Source organism: Pleuronectes platessa, chromosome 1 (genome assembly GCF_947347685.1).
Source record: "Pleuronectes platessa chromosome 1, fPlePla1.1, whole genome shotgun sequence".
NCBI classification, from domain to species: Eukaryota; Metazoa; Chordata; class Actinopteri; order Pleuronectiformes; family Pleuronectidae; genus Pleuronectes; species Pleuronectes platessa.
The window spans coordinates 22,931,527-22,953,192 of NC_070626.1; the positions used below are offsets into that span (position 1 = coordinate 22,931,527).

The window sequence follows — 21,666 nt, forward strand, 5'->3', positions numbered from 1 at the left end:
AGAGTTTTTCTTGGAGCTCCTGGACAATTCGGAGAAGTCCCTCCACAGTATGTTCAAGCGGACGTACGGGAAGCTGTACATGCAGAACTCGGACGTGTTCCAGGACCTGTTCACCGAGCTGAAGCGCTACTACACGGGAGGCAACGTCAACCTGGAGGAGATGCTGAACGACTTCTGGGCCCGGCTGCTGGAGCGCATGTTCCAGCTGCTCAACTCCCAGTACCACTTCACAGACGACTACCTGGAGTGCGTCAGCAAGTACACGGATCAGCTGAAGCCCTTTGGGGATGTGCCCCGGAAGCTCAAGGCCCAGGTCACCAGGGCCTTCATCGCTGCACGGACGTTCGTGCAGGGCCTCATGGTCGGCCGGGAAGTCGCCAACAGGGTCGCCAAGGTGAGTTTGGTTTTCACGGCACTTTTAACAATTGTTTTGTTTCAGTCCTTGCTGTGTTGTATCTCTTATATAACTGTAGTTTTGTATTATTTTATTATTCTAATAGTTGGTAACTTAGACCAACCCAAGACAAAAACGTGGTAAATATTTATAAAATCTACTCTGTTTTTGATTTGCCCAACTGTTCATTCTTTAGTGTGTTCTGTGTCCTTAAAAACCTCTTCAGTGGATTTACCATCATCTTATAGAATTACGCTGCATGAGAATTACTTATTAAAAGATCTGAAATCGAGATAAAAACATGTTCAAATGAACGTAGAGCTTTTCTTTAATGCTTGAACTTGATCTCCTGGTGCGGGGGGGCAGTGTTTCATCTTACTTGTGCTGTACTCATTTCACTGTGCGCTCCTCATTTCCGTGGAATCACCCGCAGAGTCCAAAGCTTTGTAAAACATGGAAGATGAAAGCATATTTCCCCTGAGATTTTTCTGATTTAGTTTTATTTCAGTGTCCCTCTTATACTAAACTTTAACTCAGTTTTTCTTAATTTTAAACAAACGTTTCCATTCTCGCTTCTTTGTGTTGCCGTTTATTGTCGCTGCTGTTGTTGATAATGTTTTTTTTAGGATCGAGAGTTTGGTTGATTAGTTTCCGTAAAAAATAAATATGCTTTTGAGAGCATTATCAGACACGGGAGATTAAAATGTCTTTAAAGGCTTAGCGGATATGTTTTCTAAATCCATGTTAAACACAGAAAGTTATGCAAGAGCCCTCACGGATGTTTAAATTGTAAAAAATGATGTTACTGTTTGTGACGCAGTTTTCATATTAAAGTGTTTAGAATTGTATTTTCATTTAAGTTTAACACATTGGGTTAATAGTCGATTTCCTGAAATATAATCTTCATCAAATGCTTCACACATGATCTTGTATAATTACAGTTTATATCACCACGATTTAAAACGTTTAAAAAACATTTATGAATGAAGAATAAATTAACCTTGTTGGAAGATTAAAAAAACTCCTCCCTGCTGACCCTATTTTTAAATAGATTGGTTTTGTGCTTTAAAAATAGAAATTGTAATTAGCTATTTTTGATACTTATTCATTTAGTTTTATTCAATTAATGACAAATCATTGTGACTGTTTCCATCTTGCAAGTTGTTGACCCCACCAAAATCAATGTTCTTCACCCTCTGTGAGATACAAATGATATAAAACGGCTTTTTCACAAGTTCAAACGCGAGTTTAAAAAAAGTCTTCAGTTCGGCAGCGATCTGATTCTTTTCCTCAAGTTGTTTAAGCTGGAAACTCTTTGTCCCTTTTAGTTCAATAGGGAAAGAGAAAGTAGGCGAAAGAGCGAGGGAGCAAAAAGTAAATGAGATGTTTGAGAAATAACTTTAATCATGCTTTTGTTGGAGCCTTAACTGCTACCCTCTGAAAAGCAGTGGCGTCACTCGGGCCGATCACAGAGCCGGGTAGATTCTACACTATACTTAATGTGCTATATAGGAAAGTGACTTTAACCACATATAGAGAAATTATTAAACACTTATGTCAAAAGATATCAAAGAAATTGATCATTAGTATTGTAGTAGCACTTTCCTGAGTGTTTTAATGTGTATTATTCATATTTAAATCAAAGTATTCAGTATTGGTGAGAGATAATCAGACCAAAAAAAGAATTCCATCTGACACCTACTCTGAATAGATCTTAATGTACTTTGGTACAGAATTAAACCCTTTAAGCACTATGTAAACTACACATAAGTGATATTTAAAATATTGTTATACAATATAGTCACAAATGTGAAACACTGTCTATAAAGCTGGTTGTTTAAGTTGTTTATAAGATCTTTTTTAACGTCTTTAATATAGATAATCATGTCAAAGTTGATTTATCTTCACACACAAGAAAAAGGCTGCGTTCACATTCATAATCCTCTTTTATGGTTTCTCTTCAGTAAACCAAACACTAAACCACTGCCCACTGTTATTACCACTGGGTCTGAAACTGAACCATCAGCGTGCCTTATTGTCACGCTCCCCCTGTGCTCACTTCACTGTAGGCACATAATGAAGGGGGATTCTGGGAATTTGCATCATGATAAGCATGTCGATATGAGAGGGCTGTATCCCCCCCACGCTACCCTGCTGCCACATATCATCTCTGAAGAGTCAGTCATGAATTATTATTTTATTTTAGCCTTGCCTTGCTCTCCACCAGTCCTCCGTGGCATAACCATTCCAGATGAAGGGTTAAAATCAGCACCTCTATACGTCTGTCCCGGGCTTATAAGGCTCTGTCACTCCGGATCAAATCCCGTATTCCCTGCTTCCTCATCAATTATGAAGAGGAGCCAGGAAACAGTGTGGCATAGCTGAAGGCTGTCGGGCTGGTGAACGACCGCAGAACTGGAGGTGAAAAGTTGCTTGACATGACAAATCACCTTGACCCAGGGATCACCCTGGTATTTGCTGCTTTCAGCGACACAAATCCACTTCCCTCTCCCCCCCCCCCCACAGTCTCAGAGTCCATGCCAATCTGTTACTTCTCAGGTGAGAGCACAGGATTCTATACAAGGCTCTTTCTGTTCTGTTTCATATCCATAAGTGCATTTATGTGTGTTTTGGTGGAGTGCCAAGCTACATTACAATATCTCTAGAAATCTGTGTTAGGCTTTGTTAGCTTGTCCTGCTGTTTCTGTTGTTTTAGCAGATCTCTGGAGCAAATGTTGGTCAAACACACATCACAGCTGGACTGTAATCACACCTCACTGTGTGTGTTGTAATAAAAACTAAACTACACAATATTAACAGCAAAGTCGACCTATGTCTTAACAATGAAAGCATGCATATTGTAGAATGCATGTTGTCAATGAGGGGCAGTTTGTTGATTAATTAAAATTGAAATGCAAGTATTTTGATATATGATTGATTATTGAAACAGTTTTTAAATTTAAACTTTTCTGTTATAAATCACTAGTATTTTTTCCATGGCTCCATTCACAAACACATAGCAACATTCAGTGATTTCATGTTAGCCATTATCAAAGGGACACCACTGCAAGTCCAACCTGAATTAAACGTGATTTCACAATATGTTCAATGAAAAAACTCAGTTAGAAGTCAATCGTTTGTTGGGAAAATCAAAAGACAGTCGGATATTTCTGAAATTATCGGTAGGATAATATAGCTTAATTGATACTGAAATGTAGTAATTAACTAATTTCATTACACATTCTTACTAAAGTGATGAATTAAGCTGTAAATGAAATGTTTAAATCTGTTTAAATTAGAAATAGCTCCACACTTTGACTTAAACGTTAATATGAAACAAAAATTACTGCTGGCCACATATGTTTTAAGTTTAAGTACATGTGGATTATAAATACAGTATATGAAGACTATAACATTTGTCTTTGCATTATGTATAAATTAATTATGAATGTAATTGCCTGACAACCTCATAACTTCTTACAGTAAAGGAGTCAAGCTGATTTACATAAAGCTACATCCATCAGAAGCTTTCTCCATGGCAGAATATGCTGCTGAAGTAAACACTTTGGTGCTAGGGGAGTTAAACTGGGAAGATTCCTACTGGTTGATGAGCAGTATTATTATAGAATGTTGTCTTGTCTCTGCCATGGGTCTTTAATCTAATTAGTATGTGAAGTGTTGCATATGCCCCCCGGTGAGTTGATCTAACTCAAATAATGAAATTAGATGTGAAATTCGCGAAACCTGCGGTTTTCCAATGAAAATGTTCTGCTTTCAACCATCTGTCCTTTCAGAGCAGCGCTGATGATCATGAGCCTACATGCATTAGTACTGCTAACAGACAGTTGTGTTCGCACTGAAGTCAGAACAGGAGGGATATCACCCCACAAAATGGGATTGGACTGGATCTACACTGAACAGTTTCCTGGACGTCTATCCCGGATTAAGAGCAGACTCTCTCCGGATTACAGTTTATGATGACCATTAGGAGTTTTATCCTCAGGGTACTTAAAACACAGTCCAGCCACATTAAGACCTGCTCAGAGAAGATTGCAGGGATTTGGACCTTTTGAACGTTTTAAAGTTCAGGCATTTAGAGTACTTATCACTCACTCTGCGTATACTCATGGGGAGCCGGCCTAGTCCGTGGTGCATATTTAGCCCTGCTGATGGAAGGAACTGGGGTATTTTGCACTGAGGGATTTGTTTTTCCTGATGGCTTATACTGTCATGTTGATCTCATTATACACTCATTTCCTACCACGAACTGTCAGATAATTTAACGTTAAGCTCTGAGGCATTTTCAAATCTTTACACAACATTTACCTTAGATTAATGTTCTGCCAGATTACTGGGCCTTTTTGCTGACATGTGAGCAATACCAGCATCGCTTCCACGTGGTTTCCTCAGTTTGTCTTGGGTGTATTTTTTTTCTCATCTACTTTATGTAGTCGCTGCCATACATCAGCGTAGCCTGCTCACTGTCAAGGCGAAGCAGTAAAGGGCATTCAACAGTCAAGCTCAGACAAATGTGCCATTCTATTTTACAAAAGAATAGAAGAATGGAAACGTGCAGCATAACCGGAGCTGGACTCCATTTCCTTCAATATCTATAGAGAAGCGTGACTATTAAAGATGGTTGAGGTGATCCCTACAGAAAGAAAAAAACATAGATAACAACAAGTGTGATAAGTGCATTTCTAAATTAACTAACAATTAATGTGTGTTTACCAAGCTGTGTTTCCCTTGTGAACTTCACATACATTACTAGTCAGTGACTGTTTATAGATTCTCAGGCAAACTTGAATAGTATGCAGTAATGTGTGTGTTAATATACAGTTTGAGGACAGCCTAACCAAAACCTTACCCCCCCCCGAACGGAAATTATCTTTTGCATCATTAGGACCCGACTCTGGTTCAGAGTGGTCCACCAGTTCTGACAAGTTCAGTGTTTACGCAAAAAAATACCTAAATCGTTAAATAAAACAAGTACACACACACACACACAGACACACATACACACACACACACACACACAGACACAGACACACCATTGAAGTGATATGCACATGCGGCACTAATAAGAGGCTAGCGGAGGCTAAGCTTCCTCAAAGTGATCATGTAAATATTATGCTGAAGCTTCTTGTGAATTACTTGGTTTGGTGAATGTTATTAGGATGAAAACCCTAACAGGCTGTAGTGATGCAGTGTTTGCAGAGAGTCGGACTGCAGACACACAAAAGTATGCGTTTATTAAACCAACAGACCCGCAAACCACAGCCTCTCTCTCTCTCCCGCCCCTTCCTCATACACACACACACACACACACACACACACACTGACACACACACAAAGGCTGAGTCCTTTAGATCTTAACGGTGACCTTTAACAAGATAACAGCCAACATGTGTCGGTCTTTTTTAGCCTGGTCTGATGCTTCATAAATGATAGTCTGTGTGCAGAGAGATGTGAGACAGATGTCGGTACTTTGTAGTTCGGTAATGCCGATCATTGACAGACAGGACATCAGATGACCTGCACCTTCCGGCGAGAGATATATAGAGAGACAAGATGGATCATAATCACAGTTTCGTTGTTTATAGCTCAAACATATCAAATGTTAAAATGTGGTTGACGCAGTAAAGTAGTTTGCATCGATTTATAACAAAACGTGATTGATTCTGACAGTATCTGTTGTCCACAGCTGCTTTAGACTGTGGGACTCCTTCAGGTTATTAAATAAGCCATAAGAAGGCAGCAGGTGACCATGAAAATATAATTGGCCAATGAAGCTAATGGAGTAAAAAATTAGCAAATTGAGCAAAATGAAATAAAGAATATTTACAAAAAAACTACCAATGAGGTAACTTTAAGCTATGCTTTTTAATAAGGGGAATTAATACCAGTGGGACATGTTACAGTGGTTATAGTTTCCTTCATGGGATCTATCAGAGTCACAGTTCACTATCTGGATTTGTGATTGACATGTTTCACAGGTTTTTCTCAGGGCAGAGTAATGGATCCTGGTCCGTCTAGGTTTCTCTTCTGAGGTCCACTTCTACAGATACAATGGACAAACTTCTCTCTTATTTGTTCTCTCTCTCTCTCTCTCTCTCTTTCTCTCTCTCTCTCTCTCTCTCTCTCTCTCTCTCTCTCTCTCTCTCTCTCTCTGCCTCTCTCTCTCTCTCTCTCTGTCTGTCTCCTTCTGCTGGCGCACCTCTCACACAGCTTGCCGAGGATAAGGCCTCAGCTACAGTGCTGTGACAGCAGATGGCAACTGGCTCAAAAAAAGGTTGGCACGTAATCGGGGAAATGTGCTGCACCAAAGATGTCCCTTTTAATTAAAAGATTTTGATCTGTGGTGAACTGCAGAATGTTTGAAAAAAAAAAAAATGAGAGACAGCATGTGGTCTGAAATACAGGGACATGATATGAAAGTATAATAAAGAAATATACTGTATACTACAGTGTACGCCCCCCCCCTTCCCCCCCTTCATCTTATACTGAGAAGTCTAAAAGATAGAGACTCCGTCAGCCTGACAGCGAGAGGGAGAAGGTTAAGAACAAAATTCAAAGGAGGGAAAGTTGACAAAAAAATGAGGAAAAATATCCATCAATGTTTAAAAAGGAAATAAAAAAAAAAACCTTACTCCTCCGTCTTCTCCAACCACTAGTGACAACATGTCACATCGTCTGACTGTTCCTCCCCGGATCATATCCTACGACGACTTCTTTGCACCTTTATTTGAAGAGTATGGCACCACATCTTTATTTAACAAGCACTTAGAGAAGCTTGTCAGCACCAATGTAGTTACATTTGTCCGGAGGTTTCTTGGCAGGCCCACCGGAGACCTGTGTGCCCCTGACACTCCGGCTGGGTCGCGGACCTCTGGAGTCAGATGGACACGGGGTGAGTGCTGAGTTCTACTCCGGAAGGCAGCGCGGCAGATGGATAACAATGTCGCCTGTGCAGTTTTTTTTTTGCTCCCGTTAGCTCGTGGCTGCGCCGTCCCAAGTCATCGAGCGGCGTGCAGCTTGCTTGGCTTTTTAATGTGTTTGCACTTGTCTTGGTAAATTAAAGAAACAGTCCCAACTGCTGCTCCAGACATGCCACATAACATGGTGGATGTCAGGGTGAATCAAAGGCCGATCCCCATGCATCGCCAAAGACAGACACTTGAGCTGACTGCCGTGTGTCGCGGGGGGGGGGGCCCTCGGAGTACCACTGTGTCGCTTCGCCGAGGCACAGCTGCTCACATGTGGATTATTCTGTCAGCCCGAGACGTTCATTGATTTGACAGCGACAGATTTTTAGTGCTGCTTCCGTGGAATTGTCTTCGGCTCCATCTTGCATTTAACATGCTGAGTGGAGAGAGAGTGAAGTTCAGCGAGAGGCGCAGGAGGAGGACGCGATTATTACAAAGTGCTGCAGACCGTGTTTTATTATCAACGACAACTTGAGTGCATACGCCGCCACACTGGGCTCAGTCTGTGATTGTATGTGCTGAAGGATTAATATTTATCTCAGGTTTACCAGTTTGGTTATTTTATACCGCCTCAGTCTCCAACTGTGTTTGCCAACTGGCATCTCTCTGCGTTTACAAAGACAAATATGTTTGTGAATCTCCGTCTATCTTTGTGTCCTTGTGACGCTGCTCTTGCAAAGTGCCTCGCCAAGAAGTACACAAATATAATTCAGCCGGACTAAAACGTACTGTTGGTTTTTTCCATGCCCGTATTTAAACAAATTCTAGTATACACAAATACATCATCTACATTTCTAGCTGCAAATGTGACAGTATTTTGAAGTTACATATGTGTACATTTGGAATTGAACAGTGGTGTCAGAGTCCAACGAATGGACACACTTTAACAACAAAACAGGGCAGCTGTCAGCACCTTCCACAAGGACCCTCGCTGTGTGAGCATTTTCTGCTCTGGCAACCCTGTGATTAAGATGGGACTATGTTTAGGCAACATGGTTAAGGTCGGATCACCTTCATGGTTAAAAGGAAAGCAATACTTTCTGGAGAGGACATGCAAGGCATTACAATAGAGCTCGTTCATCACAACAACAAAAACATTTCCATGTTCCTGAGTCCTTGTTTTGTTGCCTCTTTGACCAATGGACTCAATGTGTACAAGCTGCTACATGAATGGGTTTTATCAGGTAATGTTTGTATTTGTTCACTCATGAAAGTCGGCATGACTTTGATGCTCCAGTAAGAGACTGACCATTTAGTAATGGCTCGTACGAATTTGATGTTTGCTCATGTTTTGAGCTTCCATACATATTCAGACATCTCTGGTTGAGTTAATATAAGTTAATACTTATGATACTTAATCTTTTTTATTCTCAAGAACTCAACTTATAATTTAATTTAACATTTTGCCTCAGGAATACAGTATCCACAGTATGACATCTTCCTCCAGTGAAATTTTTAATTAAAAATCTTGTGAAATCTTGTAACGCAGACACTTTCATGCTGTCTCTACTGCCCGTGTGTAAATCATAACTGCACCTTCTGTTTAAGACAAACGTCTTAACCTGCAAGATGCATCTGATCCAACCACTCCGCTCGTGAGTTTAAACTTTAACGAAGCATCAAATTTTACGAGCTCATCAATTGTGCAAATAAGGACAGTTAAAACGTAATGGAGTACAAATAAAATACATTTCTTGTATTTTACAGTAGGCGTCGCGAGAAGGAAACATTACGGTAAATATAATACGTAACAAAACACACACAGAGCTGTGTTTTACATGGCACTGTGTGTAACAAGCAGCAGCTGTGCTTTATGAGCTTTGCATGGAAACGTAAACTACTTCATAAACCAAATGCAGACAGAACCTGATGCATATTTCACTGCAGAAAGGATGAAGACAGATCTTTGAGCTCAACAGAAGATCATCTGTCTTCCAGGATAAGACTCCTGACTCGAGTCCGGTTTGATCTTGTTTTTACACGTCCACACCAGCAAAGCTCCTCGGCCCCAGCATCGTGTTTTCAGGTTGTCCATCCATCCCGTCCTCATGAGCGTGATGTCCCAGTATCACCCGGAGGGAACTTTTTTAAGAGTTGGCACGAGCTTGGTCTCAATGGTGGGCTAAGTAGATTTTTTTGGTCAATTTCACTCTGACCGCATGCAACTCTTTTTTTTGGGTTATAACTCAAGAATACCCACCTGATCCAAAAGCTCAAGCGTCAAATTCTCAATGACATGATAATGTTTTATAAAAAACACTTTTCAGAGCATTATTCCAACATCTTGGTTCAGAAACACAAAAGGAGATTATGCCCCTATTTCCTGTAATTTTACATTTTGTGCAAGTTTATAATTAAGTACGATTGGAAAAGCATAAACTCAGCTTAGCCCTTTGGTAAAACTAGGCACAATCTCTTGCTTTTAAACGGATTGTAATCTGATTTACATGGCGACAGATAACTCCTATCGCCATTGACACTAACGGCTGTGGAATTGAGTAGGGACACTGGGACAGCAATGCGGTCTTACATCCATGTCCAATCAGTACACAGCAATGAAACCTGTCACAATAATTATGACAGAACCATTGAGACGGATTTGTCGGGCGACAGCCTCACTGTCCCAAAAGTGTTCCCCTTGATTGGCCTTGGCAACTTGCAAAGTCATTGTCATTTCTCACAACTTCATTACTTGGTGACATGAAGCAATTTCCAGCCTCTCTGCTCTTCCCACTCTGCTACCCCTAAAGGGAGTTCACGCCATATGTGCATGACAACACCCTGTTGGAGAGACAAGGTGATGCCTCCTCAGAGGACCTCTTAGACATATCGCTCATTATGAAAGTGAGCCTTATCATTGTATTGTAATGAATCAGTTAGCTTGGCTCTGTTGGATTGCTGCTGTTGGATTCAGGGGAGGATAGCGGCTCCAGACTTTGGCCTTTAAGGGATAAATTTAGAAATGGCTCGTTTTATTATTGCTCAGGCTTATTAATCCTCGGTAAAGTTAATGCTCACATCAGGAGTCTGGCTGACACCTTCAAGCTGCTCTTTCAAAGCAGTAGGATAATGAGTGGGCCGCTGTTTATGTCTCACCCTGATCTTGTTCCTCAAGGTACATCCACTCAGGGACTGTATTTAAGTAAAAATGCTTATTCGACAATTTGAAAATATATTATCACAAACATCCGTGTGACATTTAAAACTTTTCAGTTTGGGAAACATCTTGTTCTATATATTCTCAACTGTGTTTAAAGTACTGCTACACTAAAGAGGGAGATGTTTTACTTGTGAATGGACCACACTTATTTGAGACTTTACTCTGCAGATAAGGAATTTACATTCCAAACATTTTAATATTCACTTCTCAACAGTAGCTTCACCCAAACAAACTAGTAAAGAAAAATGCTTAAACATAACAGGATTGGTAGTACGAACCAAAAAGTTTAATATGCTTTCATATTTATTTGTACATTATGAGTACTTTTACTTTTATTGCTTCTAGTACTTTTACGATCAATACTTAACACTTATTTGGATTGTACAGTTCTTGAGACAGTTCTTAAAAATAGAATGGTCGCTTGCATTCCTCACCTCAGTTGAGCCTTTGAAGATTTAATGTTTCAGCGACCAGGATGTTCATTTGGTGCTTTTGAGCTGGCCGCTAGTGCTGCGCCTGAAAATAGTGATGCCGGTTCAATCATGATTTTATGCTGGCAAAGGGATTAACCAAATAAATAAGTTCATTCATTTCCCTGTTTAAACAGACAACACTCAGTCAGACTCATGCCTGTCCACAAACCAATCCAATTAACAGTAGGACATTCATATGTGATACCAAAGTCTTTAGTCCACTCCATGAATTGCATTGTGAAACCAGATTTCACCAGATCAGATGTAAACAATGCAGCAAAGACATGAACCTTGTTTATTTCTTTGGACCAGACTTTGGTGTTAAATCGACCAGAGTTACTTTTACATCCAGACACAAACAACACGCTCTCCCTGCAGCACCTCAGATGAGGAAGTTAGTGTTTTAATTTCACTCTGTCTCTGAGACGTCTCTCTCACCACTCCAACGCTCGCCCTGCTGTGAGATATCCCATCCACTCAACTGCAAATAACTTCTAACAAGATTATCAGATTATCCTTCATCCAGGGCCAATCTGCGACTGCTGGGCACAGTCTCTGCAATAATGTAAAGATCTCTGTGAGATTAATTAGTTGGCACCATTTTATTACACATTTTCCAAAGGCTTGAAAACCTTCTACTTGCAGTGGAAATATATATATATTACTTTGATTGCTACGAAAAAGCCACGTTGGATATGAAGAGTGTGGTTGGTTCAGAACTATAGTCAAGAAAAATCTCCCCGTGTTTTCCTCTTGTCCGTTAAATTGGCTGTCTAGAAACTGGGCCAAGTTTAATTGAATTGACAGAAACAGATTAATCCGGGAACTTTTTTTTAATTATTTAATATTCTCATGAATAAATGCTGCTCTTTATTGGACGAGTCGGGGGTAGAAGTATGATGGGTATTAACTGTAGAGAAGATTTACTGTGTTTTGCTGATGTGAAGTAGACTCCAACATTAAACAACATTTTCATGTGATGCTGGCGTTAATCATACCAAAGCTGTGCGACAGTAAATCTATCTAACGAGTGTATTCAATAGTCAAACTGTTTTTGTTTTATGATTGCAGTTTAAACTGGATGTAGTGTCCATAGCGACCGGGCCGGGGCCAACCCAACACAGAAAAACAAAAGAGACAAACTTTCCTCTGTCACCACAGCAAATATATTTATATGCAAATCCACCAGTGAAATAAAATGATTCAAATAGCCTGATAGGAAAAATGTTGTATTTAATCTGTGGGACGTGAGATGAGGAAGAGGGAGGAAGGGAGATTGCTGGAGATGCATGCAGAATGAGAGTGGAAGTCCAAGTCTCATCTAAAAACTGTCTCATCCCCGTCTCAGTTACATGTGGACGGATGAATTGCATACAGCAGTCGCATTTAACTCGTGGATTTACACGTGTGATGTGGATTATGTCAGTGCAGAGAGAAAGGTTGACTCGACTGAGATCTAAAGTTTAAAGCCACATGTGAGATACATCTAGAACATGAGCTCGTTCAATATATTAATGAAAAGAAGGTCGGATTTGAAGTTGCGTTGTTTCTAATGCATCTAAAAAATATATATCCTTGTATAAATCCTTGAATGTGTAAATTGCGAGTGAAATGGCTTCTCTCTCCAAAGCGAACGCTGTGATTGGCGGATACTCGCTTCTTTGTCCAAACGCGGTTATCGCACCTGCCCGCTCCTTCTGTTTGTCCTGTGAGTGTCTTGTCCGGCTTTCCCTCCGTCTGTTTCATCTGTATCCATCTCTCTTTCCTCCTTGGTGTTTGTTTCCCCGCGTCTGGCAGCGTCTTTGGCTTCCCCCCCCCCCCCCCCCCCGTTTGCCTGCTGCATCTCTGTTTGCTCTCGGTTTTCTCTTTTTGTACTCGATCCAGCTCTGCCAGTCGTACGGGACAATGTAGGAATGAAATGTCAGTTAATACACAGCAACACTTTAAGTAAAGCTCTTAAGCTATCATTAGCGGAACATAGGTATTTACCAAAGGGTTTGCAACACAATGGAAACTAGCTGTGAGCGGATGTGTTTGTTAATGCACACACAGCTTGTGTAATGAATGACAGTATAATATATATTTAATCCTATAAAATGCATACTTCATAGGATACGTCTTAATTAGTGATGGATATTGTGCATTAATAAATCACTCCCTGTTCTTGTTCGACCCAATTCCAACGTGATGTCACAGCACCCTGACTGTGATATGTGTCCAATCAAATGAACCAGAATGTATGTTGCCTCCACTCCCAGACGGATGTAAACAATTTAGTGGAACACGTACCAGCAGACGACATGCAGCGATGGAATTGACAGCTAGCAACCTACTTTAATGGCCGCCTTGCACGACGTTACGTGATGATAGTGGCAGATTGCTAATGTCAAAGATTGTTTATTTGATCCGCCCTGCCGGCTGCCAAGAGGCAGGGGAGGCAAATACACTAATACCGTGCACGTCTTTCCTCTCGCTTCCTCGCCCTTATTTGCCGTCTCATCCTTTTCCCTCTCTCTCTCTCTCTCTCTCTCTCTCTCTCTCTCTCTCTCTCTCTCTCTCGCTCTCCCTGTCACCGACACACACACACACAGATGGTGTGGTCATTGTACCAAGAAAAATCAAAGACAACCTTCAGTGTTAAGAGCAGACTGAAGCTGTGGGTAGTGTCCTAGCACGGCCTCAGATGTTGCCATGGAGCTACAAACGTACACTGGTCTTTTTTTCTCAGCATCCTCCCACTTTAGCTTCAGCAGCATTTATATCACTGGGCTTTGGGCTTTTTGTCTCAAGCAGCTTGACGCCAAAATTACAAAATTCAAATTAATGATAAAAATGCATTTATGCCCTGAAAGAGCGATCCCTCCTGTAGTAATCTATAGTAATAATGATAAATTCTGATAATGAGCTTTAAAGCACCTGATAGCAGAACTTCTGCACTAACCGGGGTCTTACAAATCTTTGAAATAAATGGATGGTGACTCCTTAATCTACTAGTTTGGTATCCCGGATGTGTGGGTCCTCTGTGTTATCTGTTGCATGACAGAATATTTCATTTCTCCAAAAAATATTTTTTAAATCATGTCTTGAGTTATTTTAGTGTGTAGCTTGTGAAAGACATCCTTCAGTTGGCTGCTCCTTCTAATACACCACTAACCAATCTGCCAACCTTGCACACGCCGACACTCGGGCTGTCTCAAGAGTGCAGGTCGGACAAACTCGAAAAGTCAGGCATGAACAAAGAGGCTGACAGGCCAATTATCAGATGTAACTCCGTTCTGCATCCAGACACCAGAACCCTGTTGCCTTCATTCAAGCTGGTACAGTGACAACGAGAGGCCCCGGCCTTCACAGGAAATCAAGATGGACAGAGTTGTAAAACTCATCCTGTCACACGGTTTCATCCGGTGGGTTTTCACATTTCAAGCTCCGGAAGATGCAGTGTGGAGATGTTTGTCAGATGTTGACTTTTACCCCCCTGAAGTGGTGTAATGGGAGGTACACTCCTTACACTGTGGTTGCTTTAGAAACCTCATGTTTAGCTGATGTTGTATACAGATCTGACAGTATTGCTCGTGTGTTGCAGCATCATTTTGTTTCATCAAACCTCCTCTCTCCATTCGTCTCTTTGTTTCTTAGGTGAATGTCGCTCCTGCATGTGTCAGAGCCTTGACCAAGATGCTGTACTGTCCCTACTGCCGCGGCTTGCCCGGGCTGAAACCCTGTCACAACTACTGTCACAACGTTATGAGGGGCTGTCTGGCCAACCAGGCCGACCTCGACCCTGAATGGAACGTCTTCATCGGTAAGAAAAAACACATCGATTGTGATTCAAATCCAGCGCTATTGCTCCCACTTCTCATTTACCTTCTGAAATCGTTCGAGGTCTCCCTGTCTGCCTTTGTGCACGCTTGTACTTCGAAGGTCTTCGTGTTACTTTTCCCGAGTGTCTTTGAATAGTCTCTGTGGGAATTCAGGATGTGCTGTGTTAGATTCAGCTTTAGAGGATTTACAGAGACAAAACTGAAATCTTATTTGTGCAACGGTTCCCCCTCTTTTTTATTCAGACTGAAACGTTGTTTGCTGTTGCCGGCGCCCTGGCATGGCGCTTAAAGCTTTGGTCCCTGCTGCTCGGGATTGATAAAGGAGAGCAGATCCTAGGCAAACACATTTTCTATAGTGTTTCCAGCTGAGCTCAGTGAGTAATATAGCACTTCAGTTAGGCTGTAAGTAGCTGGCTGCTGTAAGCCCTCCTGTTAAATGGATACAGAGGAGGCACATAGAGCGTTCCCTCTGGATCTTTTGTAGGCCAATGCTTTATTTGTTATGTACCCCAATCCCTACCTCCCACCCATGGTAAGGGACTTTTTTTTCTATTTTTTTTAAATGAAGTCTCTTTTTGAAGAGACATCCCTGAAGACCGTGTGTCAAGTGAACTACACTTCTGAGCTCTCGTGACAGGCCCGTCGTTCGAGAAACCATCAGATGACGTAGCGCTCTATCTCTCCGGTGGCTTGTCTGAAGTCTCAGATCAACACAGGCCCCCATGCGCTGAATGAAATGTCTCACAGCTTTATGACATGTGTTCAAAAGTTAGTGTCTTGTTCGGTTGTGAAGAGGCAAATCTATTGTCGCGGAGGGACGCCGCGCGTGACAGTAATGGGCGAAGCTGTTGTTGCAGCACACTGATGAATCTGGTTAGACAAAAAACATCCTTGAGGTGATGAAAAAGTGGATTTTTTAATTTTTGAACCAGTTTTTGTGCAGATGTTCATTTTTTGCGCCGGCTTTGTAAAGACAGTGTTGTTGAGGTTATAATTAGAGATGTAGAACCCAGGGGATGTTGATTTTCACCATGAAAGACAAATCTTTGAGGTCTACTGACATTTTGTATTCATTATCTGTTGCTAAAGGACTTCGATTTGCTTACCATGCAGCCCGCGAGAAATATTGATTCGCCTTTCAGAGACAACTTCTAAATGTATCACAGGTCCGTTCTCACCAGTGGAGCACATCTTTGCATTATATAAATTTATGGATTGAGCCTTTGCATGGTCTGTCACTGTCATCCCTTCAAATCATCACTTATTAGAGAAGGTTACATTAGAGACACGACCTTCAATTTCTTAAGAACCCTCAATGGCATTTGCCTGTGAACTCCTTCCATGCTTAAATGTCACTATTGACAGCATTGAGTGGTAGGACCACAGGACAAAGGAGACGCAAGGATTTTTTTGTTTAGTTTAAAACTTCCACAGCGAGAGAGAAAACTGAGATGATGCCTATTATCCTGTAAATCCAGCTACATCAGGGACATTTATGCAGTAAACACAAATGTTTGTCCCTTGCTTTTATTGAAAACGAAAACAGAAAGAACAAGAATTTCCAAGTCGGCTCCGCTCCATTGGAAGTGAAAAACAAAACCAGATAATGAGTTCCTCCCTTCATAATATTGAGCTTACATCATTTACACAAGTGGAACAATATTTGTTTTCTGGATATCAAGCTTTGAAAATAGGACACAGTGAGTAACACAAATCGGAAGGTTGACATCATCAAATTGTTGCATTTAATCAATGTAAATTAAACATATTCACTAAATTACACAAATTGAAATTAAGAGGAATTCCAAACAATTCTTGTGAATGACGTAATTCTCTCATTGAAACGGAACTGAAGCTTACGCAGAAACAACGGAGACCTAGTAAGACACCACATTCAAGATAATCCAACAAATGAAGAGACACTTGTGATTTTAATATATACAAATAAACACAAGCAGTTTTATATTTAAACATCAGTATCACACTGCAGCTTCTTCAAGCATTAAAGGAGGAGAAAAGAACAAATGTGCCAGTGCTGTGTTTATTCCTGTTCAGCATTGAAACAGCAGTGACCTTGGTGAATACTTTCATGTAGCCTATATACAACGATCCAGACGGAAAACAATAATAATCTCAGCATCCATGCCAGGTGTTTCCATCTACTGTCTGAGTACAGTAGATTACAGTTTGTAGAGGTTACTGTGATGCCTTTCAGCCGGCAGATGGTAGACAGACTGTCAGTGAACAATGAGTATAAACCTGAGAGTAGATGTAATTTACCTGCTCTTACCTGGGCTGAGTGATGTTCTTTAAAGTGTGTGTGTGTGTGTGTGTGTGTGTGTGTGTGTGTGTGTGTGTGTGTGTGTGTGTGTGTGTGTGTGTGTGTGTGTGTGTGTGTGTGTGTTGGTGTGTGTTTGTTCAAATGTTCAGGAAAGGAATTCATGGTTTGGCCGATGGATGATACCAGACCATCAGTCACCTGCCATCGTGACAAATTTACCCAGCTCCGCATCATGACAGACACATCATTATCATTTTTCTTGTCAGCACCTTGTTAAAATACTCTCAGAGAGAAAGAGAGAGAGAGAGAGAGAGTGCTAGAGAGGGGAGGACTCGCGCTGTTATTTCCGCGCCGCTGTTTTTCAGGCTGACACCAGGATCAATGGTGTTTTGGACGGGCAAGTGACATAATGAATTCAGCCGCAGATGGCCAAAATTAATAGCAGATTTTAATTGACTGTTTGATAAACCGGTGGCACAGTGGTAAAGTGGTTAGTGCTGCCGCAGCACAGCAAGGGGGTCGTTCTGTTTGGAGTTCCCGTGTTCTCCCTGTGTCTGTGTGGGTTTCCTCGAGAGGCTGCGGCTTCCTCCCGCGGTCCAAAGACATTCAGGTTAGATTAATTGGCAACAGTAAATTACCCGTAGGTGTGTGTGTGAGAATGAATGATTTGTTCCTCTCTATATGTCAGCCGTCAGCCCTGTGATGGACTATTAACCTGCGCTGGCTGTTCCCTTCCTCCCTCCAAATGTTAGCTTCACTTCCGTCCGGCTCGCCTGTGACCCTCAAAAGGAGAAGCGATATAAGATGATGGATGGATGGATGGATGGATGGATGGATGGATGGATCATAAACTCCTTCCAAAAAAAGCTATTGTCCACAGCTTCTCAACTGCTCGGCATTGCAGACCTTTTAAAACCAGAATGATCTGGAGCGGCATTAGACTGAGTAAATACATCATTAGATTAAAGAGTAAAAAACATTTTTGATTGTTTCATACATAATATTGTTGGTGAGTGGACTGTCAAAACATCCACAAAGTTTTAACTGTCCCTGACAGTCTCTTTCTGTTTGCCTGTCATTCAGGGTGCACATGACTGACTCTCTGAAATGCCCGTCTGTCAAAATGTCATGAACTTCATGTGTGTACTTGCCTCAGTGCAACAATACCATTGACTTGTTTACCTCTATGGTGTTATAAAGCAGACTATTTACTTTTTAGGGAGAGGCAGTGGATGAGTGTCGTACTATTTCTATTCAGGATTCTGTAAGTGGTTTGTCTATTTCTCTGTTATCATCTCTGACACTACTAAAAACCCCACCATACTGATCTCTGCATTTGCGGTTATGCATCTTAACAGCCCTCATTGCTCACTCGTAATGAAAAACATGTGCAAGGTCAATTTATAGAGCGTAATGACTCAATGATGGAGTATGGGAGGTTAGACTTTTCATTTCAGTTGAAAAAAATTGGGGTAAAGGGTTAAATCCTATATTATTATCATTGTATGTGAGAATGGAGAGACAGACACGAGTAGGTAAAGAGCAGCATGGCTTAGATACTGGTCACTTCTATTTTAATGGATTTAGTGGCTGTAATGAACTCCTGGCCTTAAATAAGAGGTGGTTTCAAAACCATTGTATTTGCCGCATACACTGCGAACACATTATTTCTGCCCCTAATTGAGATATAGGCTTCACTTGTCCTCTGTTGAGTCCTTTGACACCACAATGTAAGCAATCTTCATTGATTTTATTTGCTCATTTCTTTTTAATTGTGTGGATTGTGTCCCAGTGTAATTGGACCTCACCACAACCCCACAACCCACCAGTCCAAGAGAACTCAAGCCAATATATTTGCTGTCCTCCAGGAAGGACTTTCTGTGACGCCTGTGAGATTGTGAGGATGAACATCCTGCCAGTGCTTTGCTTTTAAACGATATGGATTGCTTGGCAGAATCTGCTCCTGCTTTGCCGTGTGGTTTAGCCTTCAAGCTGTGTTCTCGCTCAACAGCAACATGCTTGAGGGGTATTCATTAGACTTTAAGATTCCTTAAGTATGACATACAAATACTGCATCTTTTAGTTCAAACGACATTTTAGCTTACATACTCAAACTGAGTGAGAATGAAGCACGATGGTCTCAGTAGCAGCCATGACAGGAACAAACAAGCCAGCCAGTCGGTTTCTGCCTGTCACCGTGCTGAAGGCTGGATGAGTCACTTTGCCTCGTGGAAGTGATCTCCATATTCTCAGCATCATCAAGAACCAGTATCTTTTCTATCTAATTGCTACTGGCTGTGCAGAATCTGCAAAAAGCTGCTTTTCTGTATATTGGCCGGAATGCTTATGCAGCTTCACTGTAAACGAGAGCAGCTCTAAGTTACCACGGCAGATGGCCAGCAAGGTTTTCTTTATTAATCTCACAGCCTCCACGTAGAATGCAAACTGAATGTCATTACTTTATCCTTGAGAGCATATTATTATAAACAAAAATACTCAAATATGAAGTTTAATTGTATAACATGTGGTAGCCTGTTTAGATGAATGGAATTCTTGGAAATACTTAATCGTTTTCTTGCAGAGAAATTAAAAGATTGAGACCACCGTCATGTAGCGACTAGTCATTTAGCTTAGCTCAGCATTAAGACTGGAAGCCAGGGGGGAATGATGTCTAAAGACATGTTAACACACAATTACAAATGACTCCAACAGCCTGCCCTGCACACCAGCATGAGCTGTTGATATGTTGCACTTCTCCTCCACAACCTTTCCCATGAGGAGCCGAGCAACACAACGATAGAAGTGAAAGCTAAATATTATTGCAGACATTACATGGCCAACTTGGATTAAGATGTGCACCTGCTTCTTCAGAGTCTACATCATTTCCCGTGAAATTACAGGTCTTCACCTGTTAGATACTACTTGTCCCGCCAATGTGCTTTTACTGTGGAATTACATCACAGCAAGAAGATAATCTAAATAACACCTGAGAGATATATCCCTGTCATGTTGTTTTTTAAGAATTCAGTATAAACAACGTTGGTTCATGTCTTACTCACTTTAGAGTATACAGGACTGTTATCTGACTGAAGAAGTTTAGTGATGAACACTGCACTGTGCTCAACTGAAAGAAGGCACTAGTGCTCAGAAAGAAATGCTAAATGATCACACCCTTGAAAAATGCACTGTTCCTTTAACCTCGCTGGATTCCAAAGTAGAATAAGGAGCACAGACAGAGAGCTGAGAGCTGAGAGGCAGCCCAGGAAGTTAGAAGAAGCAGCAGCTGCAGCAGTAGAGAGAAGTGTTAATGCAAAATGACACGAGGGTTCACATGTGAGCCATAACAGACACGGTATTTGAGACTTACAATGAGCTGGAGTCATCCAGACAGAGCCTAAAGTCAATAAAACTGAAGAAAATATAAGTCTTATTAAGAAGTATTTGTTAGTGCTGTTACAATCCAGCTGCGTGAGAGCATGCCTGTAGAGAGACTCCCCAAAGACACAGATATGTTGGCAAATCACTGGGTCTTTTGCAATTGATTCGCCTCTTGCAGCTGCAAACTGACTGAGTGTTACAGGAATCTGTCTCTGGCGTCTTTGAGCAGAATGTTTTGGCAGTGTTCGGTGTTAAAGTAAGACTGGAAGGGAGAGGTTTGTTTCTCGCTTGATACTCACACGGTGAGTTCCTTGTGTTTAAAAACTCGGTTTAACTAAGGACAGTGATTGATGGGAACAAGCCGATTTGGAGCCTCTTCACTTAATTTCCTTTCTGCCGATTGAGCCGATAAACAATATGAAGCATCTGCAAGTCGTTTTGCACTGCAGCACTTAAAGTCAAACACAATTGCATCACTGGACTGTGGGAGCGCATTTGCGGAGACATAATGTGTTTGTAATCTCTTATTGCATGTTTGTGCCCTTCAAAGAAAGGTCAGGGAGCTCAGAGGTCTGCTGTGGCAAAAATTAATCCTTGGCTTTCCCCCCGTTCCTCTCCGTCGGGTACTTTTAGGACGTGGATTGTTTTGAAAACCATCTGCACATTCTTGTTCTCGCTGTTGTAAAAGAAGTACTCGACCAATTCGATATTTCACTTTGTAAGAAACAGGAAGGACAGTTTCTTCTTTTATAGACGTTGTCTTTTTTATTCAACATGTGGTTTTTTTCTTCCTGTTTTTACCATAATCATCTGGATCTAGTTTCCAGATTTAGCGTTCATGCTGTATTTAGAGCTAGCATCCAAAAGGCTTTCCACGATTATCAACTATGTGCTGTGATGGACAAAAAATAAATAAATGGAAAAAGCCTCGGCGGCGACGAACAGCACTTCAAAGAGGTGACACATTTACTCACTGAGCAGAGTCGCTGTAGTTCCCCTCAGCAAGCATGTAAACAAGGACCCGGGTCCCCAATGCATGTGCAGCGATGCAGGGATGTCTCCCTGACACTGAGACACGGTGCAGGTGCACAGTGGATTTGGTTTATTGTCAGGCCAAAACAATGGGCATGGTTAGCAAAGAGTAAAATCAGCTGTTCACAAGGAAAACATTGA

At 41.3% G+C, this 21,666-nt stretch overlaps 1 protein-coding gene across 1 annotated transcript in view; it reads left to right on the top strand.

Moving 5' to 3' along the window:
* The window catches only part of gpc6a (glypican 6a), a 120,011-nt gene that overhangs the window by 64,800 nt on the left and 33,545 nt on the right, over window positions 1-21,666 (top strand). The window contains exons 3-4 of the mRNA XM_053427186.1: window positions 3-394; window positions 14,650-14,815. Coding sequence (XP_053283161.1) covers window positions 3-394; window positions 14,650-14,815 — 558 coding nt within the window. The remainder of the gene's footprint in view (window positions 1-2; window positions 395-14,649; window positions 14,816-21,666) is intronic.